The sequence below is a fragment of the Dama dama genome, chromosome 8, assembly GCF_033118175.1.
Source record: "Dama dama isolate Ldn47 chromosome 8, ASM3311817v1, whole genome shotgun sequence".
Lineage (NCBI taxonomy): Eukaryota > Metazoa > Chordata > Mammalia > Artiodactyla > Cervidae > Dama > Dama dama.
In genome coordinates, this window is record NC_083688.1 from 54,134,554 (window position 1) to 54,157,797 (window position 23,244).

Genomic DNA, 23,244 nt, shown 5'->3' on the forward strand with positions numbered 1-23,244 from the left:
TCTCATTTTTAAAATGTGTATCTTAAGATGTCAACATAAAACTAAGCATAAATTTTGTGTTTTTAACAAAGTGATCTGTTTTTGTAGATAAATGACAAATCTCAAGTGGCTAATACAATATGGCATCCGCTGCCTGTGTACGCATGCACACAGTCATGTACAGATATTATCTTTTGTACTAAACAAAGGTTTATAGGGTTTCCCCCTTCATCAGTGCAAAAGAAAATTCTCTGAGTGAAGGAGCAATTAGAAAATATAATGAAAAAGAAGGAAATTTTTTGATTGAATCGAAAATTGCTTTCCAGGGGTGCAATCCAATGCGATGAAAACACATAGAAACTGGGCACACTTGCACTAAAAGCTCTGCACTCCAGGACTACTTCCCAAGAAAAGTAATTGGGCGCTTTTAAAAATTTATTGATTTCCTTGGGGAAATATTTTGATTCACTAACCTCACTGTCGTTGTGAAAACAAGATAAACAACAAAGTGAGGAATAGAGAGCATAGCAGAAATGGTGCTTATACCAAATTCAGTAAGGGGTTGACACTTCTTTCTACCATGTTATGGGGAATAAACTTTAGAAAGAGCTGCTGTCAGGGCACATGGACTTAGTAAGTGTGATGAGACTTCTGCCTCCTCTTAGTTGGAGGCCCTTTCTGTGTGCCTTTCAATCTCCCCCTTTCCCGGACTTCCAGCCCAAGCTGCCACCTCCATTTCTTAAGTGAGATCCAAGGTGTGAAACTCTAAGCAGATAATTTTCTTCAGAAAGGTCCATTGACAATCTTTTGGTTAATACTTAGGACTTGTATAAATATATATGGGGGGTCACATTATTTTTTCCATCAGTATTCTTACACATAAGATTCTTCATAAGATGTATTTTTAAAGTTTTAAATTTGCTCTCTTTGCCCTTTAGCGAGTACCATCTTTTAAAAATATATGTGTTTAATAGACATTTTTAAAAAGATAATTAAAAAGAATTTGGGGGGACTTTCCTAGTGATCCGGTGGCTAAGACTCTGTGCTCCCAATGCAGGGGGCCTGGATTTGATCCCTGGTTGGGGAACTAATTCCCATATGCTGCAACTAAAGACCCTGTGTGCCACAACTAAGACCCAGTGAAGCCAAATACATAAAAATACTTTAAAAACAAAGGAATTTGAATCCAGACATTCACAAAATTTTCTAAATGATTTCTTGTCTAAAAAGAAGGTAAAAAATTTAAAACATTGAAAACAGTTAACATCTATCAAGCATTTTAGAGAAAAGCTGAGTAAGGAAAATAAACACAAAAAACACTGTCACTAATCTAATGGAATTAAATTACCAATTAATTTAATAATTTATTTAGTAATACTTGCTAAATAGTTTAAATGGTGGAGTTTAGTAGAAAAAAACTATCTGCATTTTTCATTGACTGTTCAATAGCTTTACACTGTTGGCAGAAAGTCTGTTCCAACTCAGAAGGCAGTTGGAGAAATTAGAGGAGCAATCTACGAAAATGACATACGAAGGAGATCCCATCCCATTGCAAAGAGCACATCTGCTAGAAAGAGTCACCTTCTTGATCTACAACCTCTTTAAGAAGTAAGTCAACGCTTTGCTCTACACCCATAACTGAAACAAATTGTACATCAACTATACTTCAGCTTAAAAAGAGAGAGTAAGTCAAGTGTTATCCATTTAGATGCCTCCTGGCAGCTTCACTTCTATGTAGTTGGGAGGACACCCTGGTTGGCTTTTGGTGTTCAGGTGAAGGAATGGGAGAGAAGTGTTAAACAGTGAGCTTTAGGGTGCAGTGAATAAAGCTCCAGAGAGTTCCAGAAACATTTTTTACTCATCACTGTTTATTCATCAATACTTCTTCTATCACTTAACCCAGTTTCTCATGAGTGACCACGTTGCCCACCCAAAGTTCATTTTTCATATTTTAGAAAAAAGATTTCAAGGATTTCTACTCAAGTATCAATACATATTCAAGAAATGAAGGGTGGAGAATATGTTTATGTTTATAAGCTCATCTAAAGAAAAAAATATTACTGTGTACCAGAAATCCTGATATCTAGGTCAAAAATGGCATGAAATTAACTTTCTACTTGATGTTTATTATGATAAAAAGAGACTGGGGCTTTTCTTCTTGACCTAAACATAATAATTAAGAATTATTTACTGTTGTTACTTAGGGAAATCTTTAGGCATTTCCCATCTCTTGGTAATTATTTATGTGAAGTCTTGGAAAGATTTGAGCCTAATGGGAGTTTGAATGTCTTATAAGTGTAGAAAATTTGGATTTTATAAGAGGACAGCATCCTGCTACTCTATGGTTTTCAGCCTGTCAATGTCTTCAGTGTTTTCAAATGACACGCTTTATTTCCTTTGACCCCAGCTCATTTGTGGTTGAACGACAGCCGTGCATGCCAACCCACCCTCAGAGGCCAATGGTACTTAAGACTCTCATCCAGTTTACTGTAAAGCTAAGGTAGGCAGAATGTATTCTATTGTTTCATATTTATGGTACTATGGTCAATGTGTAATTAAGGCTCATTTCTTTCAATGTGGCTTTCATGCAACTATTCTTTATTGAGTGCCTCCTGCATGCCCAACTATGGTAAATTAAATACCCACAGAAATATTAAGGTGAGAGCCCTGCTTACAAAGAGTGGAACAATGAAGATGAGGACATGAGAATTATTAGCATGAAAGTATGAAATCACAGTTTCAGATGACATGGGATTAACTGCTCAGAAGATTGACTTGAGAGAACACTGGGGAGCCTAGAGAATGCCTTGCAGTCACTGTGAGGAAGGGCCTTGAGGGAAGAGCAGGGGTGTGAGGGTGAAACTATCAGAAATAAGGACTTTCTGAAATAAGGAGTCACTGTTCTATAAGCATGGGGAGCAGGGAGAGAGAATCGAGAAGATAGATTGGGACAGGTTGGAAGGCTCAAATATCCTATCCAGTCATATAGTGGCAAACTCTTTACCTGTGATCACCCAGAAACTAGCTTATTGAATTTTCCATGAAAACTCTCAACACCATGATTTCCAGCACACCCTTATTATGTACTTGATTTAAAGAGAAATGATTATGTTGTTGCTGCTTTATCTATGTTATGTGCTTCTTTTCATTTTCATGAGCAAACTAACACATACAGCTTTCCTAATGACAGTTTTAAAATAATGAGTTTGACTTTAGACTTTCAAAGATTTTCATCATGCCTCAGTCTCTAAGTCCCAAAGCTTTAAATTCCTAATCACTAGGGCATCTCTGGAAAACTGAAATTCCAGACCAGTACAAGAGGTTGTGATGCCATGGTAGATGGTAGTTAAGATCCCATGATAGCATCCCTGGTCACAGGTCACTATTGAAACTCCACTTTTAGTTCAGTTTCATTTTATCGAGACATATTAACATACAACACTGTATAAGTTTAAACATAAGAACTTAATGTGCATAAATGGCATAATGATGATTTCAATAAGTTTAGTTGACATCCATCACCTAGGAACTTCATTTTTAAAAGGAAGGCATTTGTCTTTCATTGGCATTTCAGAAACCCTACTTGAAATTCTGAATCGTTTCCTTTGTGTGAATTTGCACCACAACACTAAGAAACAAAAATAAAAGGCAGAAACCAGGTTTCTTTTTAAAATTTTATAATTTTCAAATGTATTCCTTTCTCATCCCCACATCTCTATACAGCCCAGAAAATTGTAACACTAAAGGGAAATAGGATAGAAGGGTGGTGCATATATCCTGCTTTCCCTTGAGACACCCCTATATGATATATTCAGTCCAAGATGTTCTCTGGGGCAAAAGGGAAGATGAGTAGGCTTGCTCAGCAAAGAACTCTGAGTGGAAGAGGTCCTTGAATGGGCATCACCTAGCATGTTGTTTCAACTGACTGCCAGAGCCATAGACCGTTAGTGCCTGGCAAGGGTATTCTGCCCTCCTCTTCCATCTAGCTGTTCAGTCCCCATTCTTCTTTTCTGTACCCAGTTCCCCCATTGTCTTGACAGCTGATTCTTTACTTAGTACTCAAGATTTTTCCTAAAACCCCACTCTACCAAAGCATTCCATCCTCCTATTTCAAAGGAAAGAGGTGACATGGGACTCCCTTTTGTTGTCAGCAGTTAGCAGTGAGTCAGATCCTTCCTCATCCAGGATAGAGAGGAAGGCAAAAAGGGAAATCATTTCATCTTACTTCATATGACTTCCTCACTAGCAGCAGCTATATCATTATATCCCAAACCCCAAGACCAATTCTGGCAGGATTTTTAAGAAACCTTGATACATTCTTTTTGTTTTGTTTGGGTTGTTTGTTATCTGTGATTATATTTCTCGAATGTCAATCAGTTGTTTACCACCATCCTTTAAATTTCATCTGTTTAGCTGGACTTCTTCCTGTGATGTATCTCCATGTCTACTCTGCTCCTTCCTTAATCTTCATTATGCCAGTTTCCCACTGCCTGGGGCTGTATTGGGTTTATATAAGAAGCTCAATGCAGCTGAGTGAATAAACAATGTTTGGGATGAGTGTATATGTAAATGAATGAGTAAGTGAATGACTGAATGAATACCTCTGTAACTGAACTGAACCTGCAGAGAGGTTATGTCAGAGGGCACAGCTTAGAAAAATCGGGGAAAGCTAAGGAGATACCACCAGACACCTGCCCTGCCTCCTGAGAAGCCTGTATGCAGGTCAGGAAGCAACAGTTAGAACTGGACATGGAACAACAGACTGGTTCCAAATAGGAAAAGGAGTACGTCAAGGCTCTATATTGTCACCCTGCTTATTTAACTTATATGCAGAAATGCTGGGCACCATGAGAAACGCTGGGCTGGAGGAAGCACAAGCTGGAATCAAGATTGCCGGGAGAAATATCAATAACCTCAGATATGCAGATGACACCACCCTTATGGCCAAAAGTGAAGAGGAACTAAAAAGCCTCTTGATGAAAGTGAAAGAGGAGACTGAAAAAGTTGGCTTAAAGCTTAACATTCAGAAAACTAAGATTATGGCATCTGGTCCCATCACCTCATAGGAAATAGATGGGGAAACAGTGGAAACAGTGTCAGACTTTATTTTTTTGGGCTCCAAAATCACTGCAGATGGTGATTGCAGCCATGAAATTAAAAGACGCTTCCTCCTTGGAAGCAAAGTTATGACCCACCTAGATAGCATATTAAAAAGCAGAGACACATGTCAATGTATGGCAAAAACCACTACAATATTGTAAAATAATTAGCCTCCAACTAATAAAAATAAATGAAAAAAAATTCAAAAAAAAATAAAAAAGCAGAGACATTACTTTGCCAGCAAAGGTCCGTCTGGTCAAGGCTATAGTTTTTCCAGTGGTCATGTATGGATGTGAGAGTTGGACTGTGAAGAAAGCTGAGCACTGAAAAATTGATGCTTTTGAACTGTGGTGTTGGAAAAGACTCTTGAGAGTCCCTTGGACTACAGGGAGATCCAACCAGTCCATCCTGAAGGAGATAAGTCCTGAGTGTTCATTGGAAGGACTGATGCTGAAGCTGAAACTCTAATACTTTGGCCACCTCATGCGAAGAGTTGACTCACTGGAAAAGACCCTGGTGCTGGGAGGGATTGGGGGCAGGAGGAGAAGGGGATGAAAGAGGATGAGATGGCTGGATGGCATCACCGACTCAATGGGCATGAGTTTGAGTAAACTCCGGGAGTTTGTGATGGACAGGGAGGCCTTGCGTGCTGTGATTCATGGGGTCGCAAAGAGTTAGACATGACTGAGTGACTGAACTGAACTGAACTGAAGGTGATCCCTGAAAGAATTAAAGGAATTGTTATTCTGACCTTTAATCATTTGTTTGTGTGAAGTTAGGGCTTTTTCAGTTATAAAATTTTTGCTGTTACTTACATGTAATATCTTTAAAGTCTGCAAATGTATTTGAAGTGGAATTTTCCATATTCTATCAGAGTCCTAGTCTTTCTCAGTATTTTACCATAAAATAGTTATCAAAACATTTAATTTTACTAAGCTTACCATTTTTTTATAATATGAGAATTAAATGAATCCACATAAATAGACTTACAAAAGTTTTTTCTTTTATTTATATATCCAACCCAAATTTAGGCTTTAGCCAAAATATATAGCTATTTTTCTGATCTAGCCAATGCATTATCCAACACACATCAACTGAAGCAATATGGAAATACTTTCTAAATATGTGTTCTATTAAGTGGGTGATGTCAATCTTAGTAAAACAGCAAAGTAAAGAGGAATTGGACATTTTTAAAGCACACTAACATGACTGGAAATAATGTGAGCTTGATTTATATATATGTGGCATAAATGTATTTAAATCTTTAAATATAAAAAGGCTTTTAGCCATGAAAATTTTTATCTTTAATTCTTTATGTGTTTTTTCCAGACTGCTAATAAAATTACCAGAACTAAATTATCAGGTAAAGGTGAAAGCATCAATTGACAAGTAAGTTTCTAATTTCATTTTGAAACATGAAATTGTAAGACTTTTTAAGAAGAATTGTCCTTATTTTATAGAATAATTTTTAACTTTTAAATTTACTTCTCTCACATTACAAATCAATGTACTTCAATATTTGACTTTAAAGTTCAAACCTTTAACAGAACTCCAATGAAGACTGACTTTAAAAATTTTACTATAAAGACATGAAATGAAATTTTATATACTATCCTCATCCTCTAAAGTTGCATAGAAAAATCTTTTTTTAGATCTATTAAATAACTCATTTTAAAGAATCTTCTTGGTTTTACAGGAATGCTTCAACTCTAAGGTAAGACATTTACTTTAGAATTTTTTTGTTGTGCCCATAAATACATTTTTACCTGAGACCATTGTAAATAGCTAAGATTTCCTCTCTAGCAATCGAAGATTTGTACTTTGTGGAACTCATGTCAAAGCCATGTCCACTGAAGAATCTTCCAACGGGAGTCTCTCTGTAGAATTTCGACATTTGGTGAGTTAAGCAGTGAAATGACCCAAGATCCTCCCCACCCCTCCAAATCAGACACATCTAAACTAATAGACCTTATAATTTAATGTGTTTTGTTCTTTAGTGTTTCTTATGTGAATTAAGGATCATATTGAGAAATAAAACATGCCATCTTTGAAGAATTAAAAGTGGTTAAAAAAAAATTGAACCTTAACTCAGAAGGTCTGAGTTCCTAACAATGGAGATGCTGTACCTAAACATATGTCTTAATTAGTCAAAATATTTTGGTCATGATGACAGAGATAATATGTCTTAAAGTAGATAAGCATTCCTGGCTTCATTTTTAAAATCTCCCCAATTGATACCCAATAATGGCATGTCTGTCTAAAAGCTCTGTCATTTTAGGAGAATTGGCTTGGGGAAATAGGATGGTTTTAGGTGTGGGATGCACACAGTTGGCCTTGGCATTTCTAGAAAGCTTCTGACCCAGCCTCATCCTGTTACTTCTTGTTTTACCACTTCCTCTTAACCTAGAGTTCTCTTGCTGCTTCCTTTCTAATTCTTTGCATAGTTCTTAGATTTCCAAATATCCTATTGCTTGTCTAGCCAAAAACATGTTACTCACCTGGCTTATTAGCATTGAGAAGGTACCTCACCTGAATGTTGGGACACCACTGAAGCAGCCTCAAAAGATCTACTTTCTAAAAGATAAAATTTATGTTAACTGAAAGATAGCTGCATACAAATATTTATACTGGTATTCAGTTTTTATTTTGTTTTTGTGTGAATCCTTGAATCCCTCTGTATGAGACTACTAAATCAATTAAATGTAATGATGAGTGATTATATATATATTTTTACAACTAGCACTCTTTTTGCTTAAGTTCAATTCCTATTCTCAAGAAACTTTCAATAATGGCCCATGTTTGCTAATAAATGAAGCCATAAAAGGCTCTTAATTTAGAGATACCTGTCTCCCAAAAGAGTCATTTGAAAAAGGAAGGACAAGAAACATACCAAAAAGTAGTTGAGTCTCTATTCCAGGAAGGATAAAATATAAAATAACAAAACTTTAGTTTTCATGATGCTTTTCTATTTGCAAAGCATTTTCATATATATTACCTTTTATATAATACTTTTCATCACTTTTTAATACCAAAGCAAATATAGAAAATCAGCAAAGCAAAATTTTAAAAATTAAAAACCACCTATATGATCCCAACACCTTGACACCTTGACATAACACTATTTACATCCTTATTTTTGCATTTTCATTCATATATGTATGTAAATATGTGTGTACATATATAGACAGCTTCCCTGGTGGCTCAGACAGGAAAGAATCTGCCTGCAATGCAGGAGACCTGGGTTTGACCCCTGGGTTGGGAAGATCTTCTGGAGAAGGGAATGGCTACCCACTCCAGTATTCTTGCCTGGAGAATTCCAAGGACCGAAGAACCTGGCGAGTCACAGTCCATGGGGTCGCAAAGAGTTGGACACGACTGAGCGACTAACACTTACACTATACAATATGTATATGTGTATATTCTTTTTTAAAATGGACCAGATTGTACACATTGTTTTCTGTCCTATTTTCCCACCGAGTAGTCTGTGTCATGAACATTTTGTGTTTTCTCCTCTCATGGCATTTAATAGCTCACCACGCCATGTGCATACTGGCCCATGTCTATTTCCCCAGGCCTGTGTGTTAAACATGATTTCATAGGCATTGAGAATTGTCATGGCTTAGCTCAGATGATACTTTCCAGGTACAGAGGAGTGCTGAATATATTCTAAGACATCCCAATATGATTTCCTCTTTCCAAAATGTGGCTGAAAAACAGTCTTATACCAGCTTGCTCCCTTATCTCAACGAAACTTCCTTAAGTGGTGTCCCATGAGGTAAAACAGGAAGCTATTTCTGTTGAATCTGGGCAGCTATGTTAGGTTTCAATGTGTTAGAAGACATCTGGCTTACTGTTCTAGAAGTCAAAATTCTGACTGAAAAACCGCTATAATAGGTACAACCAACTTGTGTTTAGCAGATAATGCTTCTCCATCCAAACACTGTTGTTTCCTTTTCCACAGCAGCCAAAGGAAATGAAGTCTAGTGCTGGAAACAAAGGAAATGAGGTAGGAAATGTTTTCTCCAAAGGAATTTTTCTAGGAAATAATCCAATAAAGTCTTATTTTAACAAAGCTCATGAACAGTATGAAAAGGCAAAAGCTCTTAAACTGCCCTTTATATTTTTATATAAAACCAAATTCATGTTTCTCTAATTATAAATGTAAAACTTGATAATTGCCAACTGTATAAGAAATTTTGTTTTAAAAAGAAGAGAATAGAAATTGCATATAACACCCTCCTAAGAAAACAACTATTAATGTTTTGGTTCACATCATTCTAGACTTCATATGTATGCTGCTGCTGCTGCTGCTGCTAAGTCGCTTCAGTCGTATCCGACTCTGTGTGACCCCATAGACAGCAGCCCACCAGGCTCCCCTGTCCCTGGGATTCTCCAGGCAAGAACCCTGGAGTGGGTTGCCATTTCCTCCTCCAATGCGTGAAAGTGAAAAGTGAAAGTGAAGTCGCTCAGTTGTGTCCGACTTGTAGCGACCCCATGTAGCGACCCCATGGACTGTATCCCACCAGGCTCCTCCGTCCATGGGATTTTCCGGGCAAGAGTACTGGAGTGGGGTGCCATTGCCTTCTCTGCTTTATATGTATACATTACTTTAAATGTATACATACACACAATGTTTCATAACCTGCTTTCCGTCACATAGCAATGTGAAGTGAACAGCTTTCCATAAACTTACTCTTGGAGGACATGATTTAAAGTGGTTGCATTGTATTGCTGTAATTTCTTTAGTCAGTTCATTATTGTAGAATATCATAACATCACTCATTTTCCACAGGTAAGACGTAAGTCTTTGAACATCATGACCCAGGATGTGAAAATCACAAGTGAAAAACAGTTCTGTTACTTTATGGTATCAATTACTTTATTCATTTATCTAAGGTTGGCACTTCAGTGGATGAATTGATTAAAAGAACAAACTGATGCAGCCCAGGTGTTTGAGTTTGTCAGTAAATAATAGAGTTGCCAAATCCTGGATTGGAAGTGGCTTTGGGAATCATCTATTTAGTTGACCTAGATACTAGGGCATTTCTCTATGCCCTACGTATTTGGAATTAGAAAACCTGGGCTTGAGTCCATTCTGACAGTGACTGAAAATATGACCCTTGGCAAATGATCTGATAGAGAAATATTGCATTTTTTTCCCTCTAAGAGATCAGAGTCATAATGCCTAATGCTCCGTGCTCAGAGAAACTGCATGTGTAAGACCACCTACATGATCCAGTTAGAAAGCAATGAGGCTTATTCCTGGTGTGGTTGGTATGGATTCAGTCTCCTGGCTTTAGTGTTACAGCTCTATGAGAAATTTCTTCAGATTATTTGGAAGAAAATACACTTTATAAATCCAGCATTCAATTATAGTCGATCTAGCCCACTCCACAAAACCACAAAGATCCATCACAACAGTTTTCATGCTCTATGTTTTTCCCTTCCAAGAATTCTTCATTCTCTTAACCATGTCTTAAAATTCTTTTGCCAGATATCACCACTCCATCAAGGATGAGCTAAGCTTTCTTCCCAAGGTAGAACCTTGGCTTACAGCAGACTGTCAAACAGGTTTCTCAGTGCAGATAGAACAGGAACAAAGCTTTTGAGTTTAAGAATATTCTAGTAAACCAAACAAATAAGAGTTATTCTTTCCACCTTATAGAAATCCATAAAGGTTTTCCAAACTTCCTAATTAAAACATTAGCACATTATAAATAAAAGTCTGTTTCACAAATCTCCTTGGAACTTTCACCAAAGTTGCAAACAGCATTTCATGCAGTGACCTCTCTGAATAGTATTTACTAAGTCTGAATAGACTAAGCACAATGCTTCTAAACTCTTCTTAAGGAAAACAAATCAAGTGGGAATAAATTAAATAGCTGAATTCTTCAGTACTTTGTCATCTTTGTGAATGTAAAATCAGAATCTACTTGAATTTCTCTAGAGACAGAGATCTAAGTAAATCAGCTTCCACTATAGAAAAACAATGTCTCATTAACACTGCCTACTTATCTCATTTTGAATTTATTTCCTCTCATTTTCTGATTAATAACAAGATCATGTGGTTATATCAGAATGATTTGCTTTTTTTTCCCCCACATTTGCTGGAACTGGATAATTTTATTTTAAGCTGTTCTTTGAGCTCCCCCTGTTGACAGAATTTTAATATGACTCCTTGGTACATTCAAAACAAAGCATAGACTTGAATGCTGTTTTATGTGCTTATAGGAACCACTGAAAAGTCACACAATATATGAAGTGGACTCAGAAAGTTGAGATGGGAATCAGGAGCTTGGCCAAACTTAGGGGTGACAACAGGAAAGTCAGGAAAGAGTGGGGGAGGATCTGGTGATTAAGTGGGATCCACAAAGTCATGGGGCCAGGAATTGCAGTAACCAAAATTTAGGGAGAATGGGAAGCTGGGATGTTACAACCTCATTTTCAAATTTCAAACAGTAGCTGTTGCTTATCGCTTATCTATGTACCTGCAGCAGGAGTTCATAACCTGATAAGAACTTATTTGACAAATCCTTGTGTGGCATTTACTCTGTATTGCACTGTCTAATAACTTTGCTGGCACTGACTGATGTAACTCTCTCAACATTGCCAGGAAGTAGAGACCATTAGTGTCATACTTATTTTGGCCAGGGAAACTGAGGCACTGAGTGCTTGGGCTTAGATTCAAACCTCAGCAATCTGGCTCCTGTGTCCATGCTTTTGGCCACTGTGCCACACTGCCTCTGGAGTCACAAAACCTTGCCTGGGAGAGACTGTGATGGTTGACACTCACTTGGACCTCTTTAGCTCATCACACCCACCCACCCACCCACACACACGCATGCACAGAGGCCGTGATGGTTATCACTCCACTTTGACCTCTTATCACACACACACACACAGAGGCCGTGATGGTTGCCACTCTGCTTTGACCTATTTCATCGCGTACACACACACAGAGGCCTGGATGGTTGTCACTCCGCTTTGACCCCTTTATCTCATCACACACACACCACCCATTTGCTGGTATTCCTATGAGGAGGATCTCTGCGGGTTTGTGGGGAGCACCTCCTTCTTTCTTCTGTTGAAACCACTGTTTCCCCCACTTTACCCGCCTGCTCAGAAACACGTAGCTACCTCACACCAGAATCCTGACAACGTTTAGAAGGAACTTGAGATCACGGTTCCCAGGAAAACTCGGGCTGCTCCCGCACCCCCTGCGCGCGTTGGTACAGTGGTGGGAACAGCGCTGCCGATGGCCCTGCCTCTTGCCGGCAGCTGACCTTGCACCAGCCACTTCACCTCACCAGCCCCCAGTTTCCTTAACTGTGAAATGGTTTCACGTTCACCTGCACCTCATGGGGTTGTTGTGAGGACCAAACAAGATGAAGCGTGTGAGTCCACTGCAGTGCGCCGTGCAGCTGTCTGCCATGGGCCCGCTGAGCAGCTCGCCAGGCTGCCCGCTCTGTAACATGACCCTCAAGGTGGTTCCTGGCTTAGGATAAACTACGAATCCGTAACGTCCCTTCTCTGCCCACACGCCAGGTGCTCTGCCGGAAACATTCCCTTTAAGAGCCACTGAGCATGTTCCTCTTCTGGCTCCAGGTCCATGAACCCTCAGACCGCTATGTATATACACCCCTTTTATACGCTTGCATGTCTACTCCCAGTGCCTGCTGCCCGACAACTTCCCCGACTCTGAGTCCTCCTCTCCTACGTCAGTGGGGTTAGACTGAATGCTCATTAAACAGTTGAGAACATACCATGGCAGTTTCCTCAAGACTGCCAATCCAAACCTCTTTAGAACTGCAGCGCCCCCTGGCGTTTGACTCGGAGATTATCCGGGAAGAAGTGACCTGCCGGGATGCGCAGGGGCTCCTGGCCAGCAGCACTGGGTTGAAAGAAGGAAATCGCACTAGACCCATGCTGTCCCTAGAAGGCTAGGAAGACCAGTGGAGTCCGCTCCTTGGTTGTGGTTTGGTAAACGGTGGAACTCTGGACTTCCCACCCCTATTTCAATCAATCAGCCCTATTTTAAGTATTTTACAGATAGGGGCCCAGGTGGGAAATTTACTTCTAAGAACATGTTTCAGGGTTAAAAAAAAGATTTTAGATCCATTAGACTACACAATCTCTGAAACTCCTTTGACAGAGATTCTGTAATCCTCAGAAGTGCAGCAGAGAATCGGGTCATTTTTCAAAATGCATTTAATTTAAAGGATTTGCTTTGCAATGAGGAATCTGTTGACATGCTGTCACAAATTCAAGGTTTGCAATTACTGCTTATTTTTCCCACCTTTGTTCTTTTCTTGGAATAATCATGCTGAAGATAAGATTCCATCATCTAGCAAGTGGCCTAACTTGGTGAAAGCTTCAGTCTGTCTCTATAAAATAAACATTCCCAGGAAGCAGCCTTTCCTGGAGGTCCTAAGAGCTGGCTTGAGAGTGATTGTTGAAATGGCAGAAATTGTTTGAACAGGAAGGCTGAAATTGCAGTCTCTTGAGTTTGTTCTGTCAGTAGGCTTTAACTGATAAATGGCAGTTTTAGCCACAGACTGAGGTGTTAGGTAATTTTGTTTATGTGGTGGAAAGTCAGGAAGCACAAAGAAGCTATTAGTAAAGCCTGGCTGACTTGAGTTTCATTTAACAAAATAGCCAAACAGATGTTCTGTCAAGGTTCAGTGTTCTCAAACACAGATCCACCACTCACACTCCAACTGGCTCAAGCATTTTCACAGGAAGTCGATTGCCTTCTGAACGAATTTGAGTAGTTGCAATGCTTTTTAAAGACAAAGATTGGTGCACGAATAACACTAGAAACACAGATTTATTTGCGATATCTTCTGTATAGTCCCTTTATTTTATGGATTAGTTGTTGCTTTACATTCATTTCCTATGATTCTGTGATTAAGGTCTCTCTCTCATATGATTGTACCATTGTTTCCCCTCTTATTATTGTTTCTCAGGATCTAGGCCAGGGTCTAACACATGATAGGGACTCAGCAAATACTCATTAAGCGAATGGATTACTGCAGTTGTTTTCTATTCCACATAGTTTACCATGTGCAACATTATCATAGATTATGGCTTGTTAAGAAATGAGCAAGATAAACAACAATGTCCTGCTCTATTGGGGACTTCCCAGGTGGTGCAGTGGTGAAGAACCTGCCTGCCAATGCAGGAGACATAACAGACATGGGTTCAGTCCCTGGGTCAGGAAGATCCCCTGGAAAAGGCCATGGCAACCCACTCCAGTATTCTTGCCTGGAGAATCCTATGGACAGAGGAGCTTGGCTGGCTACAGTCCGTAGGGTCGCAAAGAGTTGGATATGACTGAAGTGACTTAGCATGCATGCACAGAGGTAACAAAAAGAATATGGTGACATCTTTACCTGCCTTTCATTAGGTTCCATATATTTTCCTAGGTGGAGTCCTGGTCAGGTTGTTTAGCCAGTTTTTTAGTTTCTTAGCAGATTATCCAGTGGGTACTTTTCTTTAAAAGTGCAATACAGTCAATCCAGTTATATCATCAATGTCATTAATATAAATATCATAAATATGGATATTTTAAATCTATAATCATTTCAGATGGTTGAAATGGCTTTTAATACAACATTAATGGTACATCTTATCTATGATATTTTCACAGTCTGTAAGGAATGGACCCTAGGAATGTGAGATTGAATAGTGTCTCTAGCTTAGACTGCACTGATAAAATAATAAAGACTATGACTGGTGGCCATGCAAGCTTGGGAAGTTAATGACACTGTCTTCTGTCAGAGCTGCTCTCCTCCAGTCCTGTATATTGTTGATACACATGTTGAAGCTGATGTCAGCTTCTTTGTTGGATTTCATTCTAAACGTACCTCACAGTTGCATCAGAAGTTTAAAGCAAACACTGGAAATTAGTTTGAATCCCTATGTAAATCTCTCACCATCCACATTACTGTTCAACAAAGTACTATTTTTAAAGTATAGAGTCTTCTTCCAAAGCTGATGGACAGCCCCGTGTGCCACTGCTCAGTAAAGTCCAGATTTCTCAGGACTGAGAAACGAAAGAGTCTTTGAAAGACTCTTGCCATTTGGACCAGTGGATCACCCAAGTGCCATAACCCAAAGGTGTGAGGGAATGATATCCATGATGAATTGTTGTTATACACACACACACACATACACACACACACACACACACATTTAATTAAACAAATTAAACTGCAGAGACTAGAATGAAGGAGGGATAAGAACTCCAAAGGCTCCCTTTGGCAGTCCTCCCACTGTGGCCCTCCCTACAGAAAGAGATGTCTGGGTAGTCAAGGCCATGTGCTCACCAGAGCCCAGGGCTTCAGCGTTCCCAGCCCGGAAGACCTCAAGACCACTTCCAGGGCTGTACAGGCCTTTTCCCCAGGTCTGCTCTCTCAAGCACAGATGAAACCATCAGTGCAAACATTTCCAGGCATGAGGAGAGGCCTCAGGGCCACACTCGTCAGGTCAGCCCCGCACAGAGGGAGAAGAAAGAAGGATGGGAAGTGGTCCCGGAAGGTCATGCTCTCCCCAGGCCAGCATACTTCAGCAGGACTTTGAGGAGTTAAAGCGTGGCCAGTTAGGTCATGTGAAAGCTTAGCTGTTGGTTGAGGCAGGAGGCTACACCATACTTTAACATTTGTTAAGTTGATTTATAAAGGCTAAATATTTAGACATATGGTATGTGCGCTTGCCTCAGGCCTCTCAAATGTTCTGTTCAAATGTACAAACACAGGCTCGTGTCCTTTCTGCCACTGAGCTCAGTAAGGATGTGAGTGGCACCCACTAGTGAACATGGACTTGTGGATTCTTCTGTTGTCTCACTTTGCATAGTGTGAACACCTCCTCCTAGAGGGCAGTGAGATTTTCTGTTGTTTAAAAAAACAAAATGTGGTTTTTGTTCAACTTGGTGCCTAAACATGACCATTTCATCTCATGGTCAATCAAAGGAAGGACAATTTAGTTCTACATAATCAGTAAATTGGGGGAGAGGGCTGGTTGTTGGGTGTGTTGGGAGTAATTTTAGGGGTGGTCTAAGAATTTTCAAAGGAATTTTCAGTAACATAACTTTCTACTAAATAAGAAGCAGTCTCACTGAGTCAATCCAACCACCCCCAGGCACTGGAAGGTACCACAATGCTCTAGCCCAAGGGAAAGAGGAGTTTTTAATTTTCTATTTCCTTCTCAGTAACAAATTCTATTTTAATGTTCCTCATTATCAATAAAATCTTCCTCACGTAGTTGTCATTCATATCATCATATTAGAACTTTTTTGAAATTTAACACAAAAGGACTCCAGCTTGTTATTAACTATATTCAGTAGCAAGAGCTCCCTTTCAGAGCTGCCTCAGCCACCCACAACCCCACCCTGACTTTTCTACTCTAGAGAATTCCACTTCTGCTCATATGTTCCCACAGGACTTATTTTTTTTTTTTTTTTTTATCGTTTAAGCTTTCTATATCATCTCCAATTTTTCTACATCCCTTTTGAGACTAAACACAATGTGGATACATCACATTGAGAATAATTGCCTCATAAATTCCACCTGGGGTTCTTGTTAAAATGCAGAATCTGGTTCAGTAGGCCTGGAATGAGGCCAGAGAGGCTGTTTTTCTAACAAGCTCTTGGATGATGACAGTACTGCTGGTTCTGGGCATATAGCAAGTTTCGGTCAGATTTCATACTGGGAAAAACAGCAATATCTGTCCCACTCCTTCCCATTCGAAACCCACTCCTCAGAGGTGATCATTTTTTGAGTTCTAAATATTATGTTAAGATCATACTGATATTTCTTGATATTTTTATTTTATATACTTCTGAATTATTTCTAGAAAAAGATTAAGCTGTGGCTCTCTTTTTAAAAAACTTTTTATTCTATACTGCAGTATAATTGATTAGGGGCTTCCCTGCTGGCTCAGATGGTAAAAGCATCTGCTTGCAATACAGGGGACCTGGATTCGATCCCTGAGTGTTGTGTTAGTTTCAGGTATAGAGCAAAATGATTCAGTTATACATATACATGTATCTATTCTTTTTCAAATTCTTTTCCTATTTAGGTTGTTATGTAATATTGAGCAGAGTTCTGGACAGTAGGTCCTTGATGGTTATCTATTTTAAATTAAGCTATGGTTCTTATATACCAGCTCTTCACACACATGAATTTCACCCATTTTTACTATATTACTGTATAGCATTTAGTTTATTTAGTATAGTCAGTGTTTGGGGTTACATTAGTAACAGGTAGATAAAACAAATTAAGTAAAAAGTCTGAGGCAACAAATAAGTCCAGGGAATATAAGAATGGAAATGCAATCATATTGTTATATGGTTCAGCTGTTAACAATGTTTTCAATAATCATAGTAATGTAAGCACTGGATGTATTAACTAACCAAAACCCGACCAGGGTCAGGGAAGCTGGGAACCTCATTGCCTAGGCTGAGGCTAGTAACTACCCGTCCTGTTCAGCCCTTACTCTCCAGCTTCTGGGGGCTCATTGCTTCCGCCCCTGGCTCTGACACACAGCCCCTAACTGCCACCCTCGCTCCACACTCCCCTAGCTTTCACTCCCAGACCTAGGTTACAGTTTTATTTTATTGGAAAGTAAACAAAACCCCAGTTGTTACTTTTATTGAAGTTTCTGGAAGAAGCTGAGGAAAGTACATATTTTTCCCACTTACCATGTTTAACCATGTTTGAGCTTGCTTTAAAAAAAATCCATTATGATACTGACTTGTCTTTGTTATAGCTACACACATCTGGCTTTCTTTTATTAATAGGTGATAAGTCAAAAGGACAAATTTCCAAAAGTAAAAATAAAGAGCAATTTATCTGGATTTCAACTGATGAAAATATGCTGGAATTGTTGAAGTTAGAAAGTTCATTGTTTTGGAGACAATATCATTCTGTTTGTGGAAAGGAAGATTTCTCAAACTCTCTATATCCTTTAACTTTTTAAAATAAGGAACGTTCCATAGCAGGAGATGTTTGAGGGTATTTTATACTTTATACTTTAAGAATTTGTTAGTTTTTATAAAAGCACATCTAATAATAGGTAACAACTATACACATTTGTATAAGGCTTCCCAAGTGGCACTAGGGGTAAAGAACCTGCCTGTCAATGCAGGAGACATAAGAGACACAGGTTCCATCCCTGGGTTGGGAAGATCCCCTGGAGGAGGGCATGGCACCCCACTCCAATATTCTTGCCTGGAGACTCCCATGGACAGAGGAGCCTGGCGGGCTACAGTCCATAGAGTGGCAGAGAGTTGCGACTTAGCACACATGCATATGCATTTGCAAGATAACAATTTATTTCTTTCCCCCTTAGGGCTGTCACATGGTGACTGAGGAGCTTCATTCCATAACATTTGAGACACAGATCTGCCTCTATGGTCTGACCATAGATTTGGAGGTAGGTGTTTCAAGGAATATTTAGTATTTACTAATAACATTTTCAGGAATTGGTCAGTATTTGAAGATGAAAACTCAATATTTTCTAGGTTTTAGTACATTCCTTATTCATTATTTTTGTTGTAATTTAGGAAATCAATATGTCAAATATTCACTCATTAGTCAGCATATATTATTCTGATTAAATATAAATGATAAGGAAATTCCCTGCTTGTCCAGTGGTTAGGACTCCACAGTCTCATTGCCAAGGGCCCAGGTTTGTTTCCTGGTCAGGGAGCTAAGATCTCACAAGCTATGTGGTATGGTCAAAAAATAATTTTTAAATTATATATATATATATATGATAAAATCTCAGTCATTATAATCCAATACATATTGAATAATTTGTTGCTGAGACTGTATATTTGTTTGTTTTCTGAGATTCCCAGATTCGTGGATACTCAGTGGAAAGCTTAAAGAGAAATAAATATACTTGAACCATGTCTTCTATGATTTCAAAATTTTAACTTGTACATAAAATTGCCTCAGAAGAAAGGTATTTATAGTGTGATGAGCAAAGACCAATGATAGGAACATTAATAGTACATTATTTTGATCCTCTGACAACAGTCACCATTGAACTCAAAGAAGGAATCAAGAAATGGGGAATTAAATTGAATATAATTAACAATGAGCTCCTTGAAGGCAGGATGTCACACCTTTATCCTTCCATTACCAGTGCCCAGCACAGTGCCTGACATGTAACAGATGCTCAACATTTGTTGAATAAATGAATGAATGAGTGCATGAATGAATAAACACAATTTCATACACCTGAATTTGGTCCTATTTGTAGAATATATTATTTTAGCATTCTGCCTTCACTCTTTTATCTTAATGAATGTGAACATATTTATAAAATTTTCCAGAGATTCCTTCATCCCTTTTCCTTAAATGTCTGCTTCCATAAGCTGTTAAGTTCCTCAAGTGGGCATTTCACTGCCTACAAGCAATATAACTTCTGTTAATGTGAAGGGACTTAATGTAAGGTGATTAGTTTCCCAGATGCGTCTGTGAAGCCTTTTGTTCCGTAACGTTGAAAACGTTAGCACCAGTAGTACCAAGTTGAGTGCTATGACAATGGAGGCAGTCGCTCTATCTCCCATAATATTTTGTATTCCAAAGTCACTTACCTCTCCCTCTTCTACAGTTAAAACCCCCATATCTGATTCTGACATTAATGAGATGTTAAATCATAATTTGAATATATTAACCCATTCCAGAGATAAATTTTAAATTAGATTCTTTGATGTATTAAGAGGAAAGTTGCTAAGTCAATACAAGCTCTAATTAGTTACATTTTAGGCAGTACAGGATACAAGAAAGTAAAAATATCTACATAATATCAGGGAATTTGGAGCTGACTGACCGAGCACTCTGAAAGGACCTCTCTTTCATCACTCTCTCCTCCTGGTACTTTGACCCATGTATGCTCAGACGACTCCAGTGCCTTCGTGATCATTTTAGTGACCAAAGTAGTGTGGACCCAGCACTGGAGGAGTGGGGTTGACTTGAGATGGCTCTTTAGGGGAAAGATCCAAGTATAAAATCAATGCAAGATGCTACTACCTTTAATAACTGTGCCTTTTTTTTTTTTTTTAAACCAGACCTGCTCATTACCTGTGGTGATGATTTCCAATGTCAGTCAGTTACCTAATGCTTGGGCATCCATCATTTGGTACAATGTGTCAACCAGCGATTCCCAGGTAGAGACCCTATTCCTGTTTCTTCCCCTTTAATTCCATTTCGTTTGTTTTATGGTCAACAAAACCCACGTGCCCCAAAAGGTATGTGTATATGTGTGTGTATAAATTTTGGCATACCTTTGTGGGTTGTTTATTTCAAAACTCCAATACAACTCAGTTGTATGATTCCTCCCTCGTGTCATATTTAAAATAACATGTTCTGATGTACTTGGACCATGAGAGAGTTCTGGCTAGCGGAAGTGAGAGACAGGTGTTCTTTATTTCTGAGGTCTGGTCAGTTCCCAACTCCATGCATCACGGAGCGTCTAAGGCCGTCCAGTTGCTCCGTTCACTGGACTCTGGAGAATCCCTTCTCCAAAATTTGAGGTCTGATGGCTATGTTCACCTCCTCAACTACTTCTGGCCACACCATCTGCACAATGGCTCTTCCACAAAGGTCGAGAATTGGTTTCAAATAAGTGACTAACATTTTCACCAATCTCACCTAACAACACTACAGATTTTCAAGTTGATTATAGATTTAAATCCATTCTAGGCTCAAATTGGCTTCTAATGCCATCTGGTGGTTATTTAAGATATGGATGAAAAATTGGCCTCAAGTTTCAAAGGAAGCAGAGAAGAGAAGCACTTCTTAAAAGAGCTTCTATTAAGACCACCAAGAAAGGGCGTGGCAAAAAAGAGGAGTCACGATTTCCCTCCATTCTAAAACCCCAGTGTGTTGTCCTGGAAACCATCAAGGTCTAGAGAAAATAGGTCAGATGTAAATAACTATTTCTTCTTGATGCAAAGCAAATGTGCCTTCCAAAGGGAAAAATTTTTCTACCTCGGGTCCTAGCAGTAGGAATAGTCATAATGAGGCAGCTCCAAGCGTTCCCTCCCTTTTGTCTAATGTGCTTAATAAGAAAACAGCATAGAAAATGCCTCAGCCTTGTACCTTCTCATCCTCTGACACCCTGCATCTGAGTCAGATTAACTACAGACAGGAAGATTGTGCAGTCCTGTGCCTGGCTTCCTCTCAGCCTGCAGTGAGAAGAACAGAACTCACTAGAAAAGTTCAGTTCAGTTGCTCAGTCATGTCCGACTCTTCCCAACCCTGTGAACTGCAGTATGCCAGGCTTCCCTGTCCATCACCAACTCCCGGAGCCTACTCAAACTCATGTCCATTGAGTCGTTGATGCCTTTCAACCATCTCATCCTCCGTCGTCCCCTTCTCCTCCTGCCTTCAATCTTTCCCAGCATCAGGGTCTTTTCACATGAGTCAGTTCTTTGCATCAGGTGGCCGAAGTATTGGAGCTTCAGCTTTAGCATCAGTCCTCCCAGTGAATATTCAGGACTGATTCCCTTTAGGATGGACTGGTTGAACCTCCTTGCAGTCCAAGAGAGTCTCAAGTCTTCTCCAACATTATTGTTCAAAAGTATCAATTCTTTGGTGCTCAGCTTTCTTTATGGTTGAAATCTCACACCTGTTCATGACTACTGAAAAACCTTAGCTTTGACTAGATGGATCTTTGTTGGCAAAGTAATGTCTCTGCTTTTTAACATGCTATCTAGGTTGGTCATAGCTTTCCTTCCAAGGAACAAGTGTCTTTTAATTTGCAGTGATTTTGGAGCCCCAAAAAATAAAGTCTGTCACTGTTTCCATTGTTTCCCCATCTATTTGCCATGAAGTGATGAGACCGGATGCCATGATTTTAAAACTGTTTTCTGAATGTTGAGTTTTAAGCCAATTTTTTTCACTCTCCTCTTTCACTTTCATCAAGAGGCGCGTTAGTTCTTCTTCGCTTTCTGCCATAAGGGTGGTGTCATCTGCATTTCTGAGGTTATTGATATTTCTCCCAAAGTTATTTCTAGAATATTTCTGAAAAGTTACCTGGTCTGTAAAGTCAATAACAGCCAACACTTCTGAGATTTAATGACACTCTCCATTAGAAACTACACGTTTAGAATGTTTCATCCAAATCCAGGATATAGGAAGGAGATGGACTGGCCTCAGAGGGCAGTGCTACCACCCTTAGCTTTCTTCAGCATCCTTCTTCTATGAGAAAGCCACCAGAGATGTCTGCTTTAGCATTTCAGATTCTGCTCTAGTTTTAGATGAGAAACCTGGAGATGTATTTCATATACAACTCCTAACACGTAAATGTACAGCCAGCTTACAGAGTTCAGCATGACAGCTAACTCTGGCTTCTCTTAACTGTTCTGCTTCAAAACCTAAGCTCCTAGATCTTAATTATGTTCTATGCATTTTGGTCATCTGTCCAGATACAATCTTCATGTTCAAGGAAATCCTTTCTCTCTTCTCTTCCTTCTCCCATCTCTCACTCCTTCTTACAGAATGCCATGTCTTCTTTTACTCCTACCTTCTGAAGTCTCTTGAAATGGTTCCTTTTCTTGCTGCCCAGATTGGTTCATGCTTGCCAAAGGCCTTCTCCCCATATTGCAAAGGACTTCTTAATTCCTCCCCCACCTTCCTCCTTGAAATATCTTTCTTGGCTTTCTCACCTTCTCCTTCCCAGTGATCTGAGGTGAGGTCTTCTGTTCTGTCATTGTTGACCCAGTTTCTGTTATGAACAGTTGATCTTTTGCAGTTGATCATACAAAAGATCCTCTCGTCTAGAACAATATTAGAAAAGGCCATCCTAAAATGGGAGTCCCAAGTTAATTATGAATTCATATTATAGGATTCGCTTCATTAGCCTGGGACTTAACTATTTTTGTGCTTTGGGATGCTTTGTCTGGTCAAGATATAACTTGTACTAACCCATGATAAACCAATTAAATATCATGATACAAGTTTTGTTTAGATGGGACTTCCCTGGTCCAGTGGTCCAATGGTTAAGAATCCACCTGCCAATGCATGGGACACAGGATTGATCCCTGGCCTGGGAACTGAGATCCCATATGCTTTGAGGCAGCCTGTGCCGCCAGAGAGTGGCCCCGCTCACAACAAACAGAGAAAGCCTACTTGCAGTGACCAAGAGCCCACG

At 39.3% G+C, this 23,244-nt stretch overlaps 1 protein-coding gene across 4 annotated transcripts in view; it reads left to right on the forward strand.

Moving 5' to 3' along the window:
* The window catches only part of STAT4 (signal transducer and activator of transcription 4), a 98,977-nt gene that overhangs the window by 66,807 nt on the left and 8,926 nt on the right, over positions 1-23,244 (forward strand). For 2 of the 4 annotated variants that reach the window (XM_061149122.1, XM_061149118.1), the window contains 8 exons: positions 1,429-1,587; positions 2,387-2,479; positions 6,409-6,468; positions 6,776-6,793; positions 6,883-6,976; positions 9,041-9,085; positions 18,430-18,513; positions 20,159-20,257. In XM_061149122.1, the coding sequence (XP_061005105.1) occupies positions 1,429-1,587; positions 2,387-2,479; positions 6,409-6,468; positions 6,776-6,793; positions 6,883-6,976; positions 9,041-9,085; positions 18,430-18,513; positions 20,159-20,257 (652 nt within the window). The remainder of the gene's footprint in view (positions 1-1,428; positions 1,588-2,386; positions 2,480-6,408; positions 6,469-6,775; positions 6,794-6,882; positions 6,977-9,040; positions 9,086-18,429; positions 18,514-20,158; positions 20,258-23,244) is intronic. The other 2 variants (XM_061149119.1, XM_061149121.1) reach the window with 2 other exon arrangements.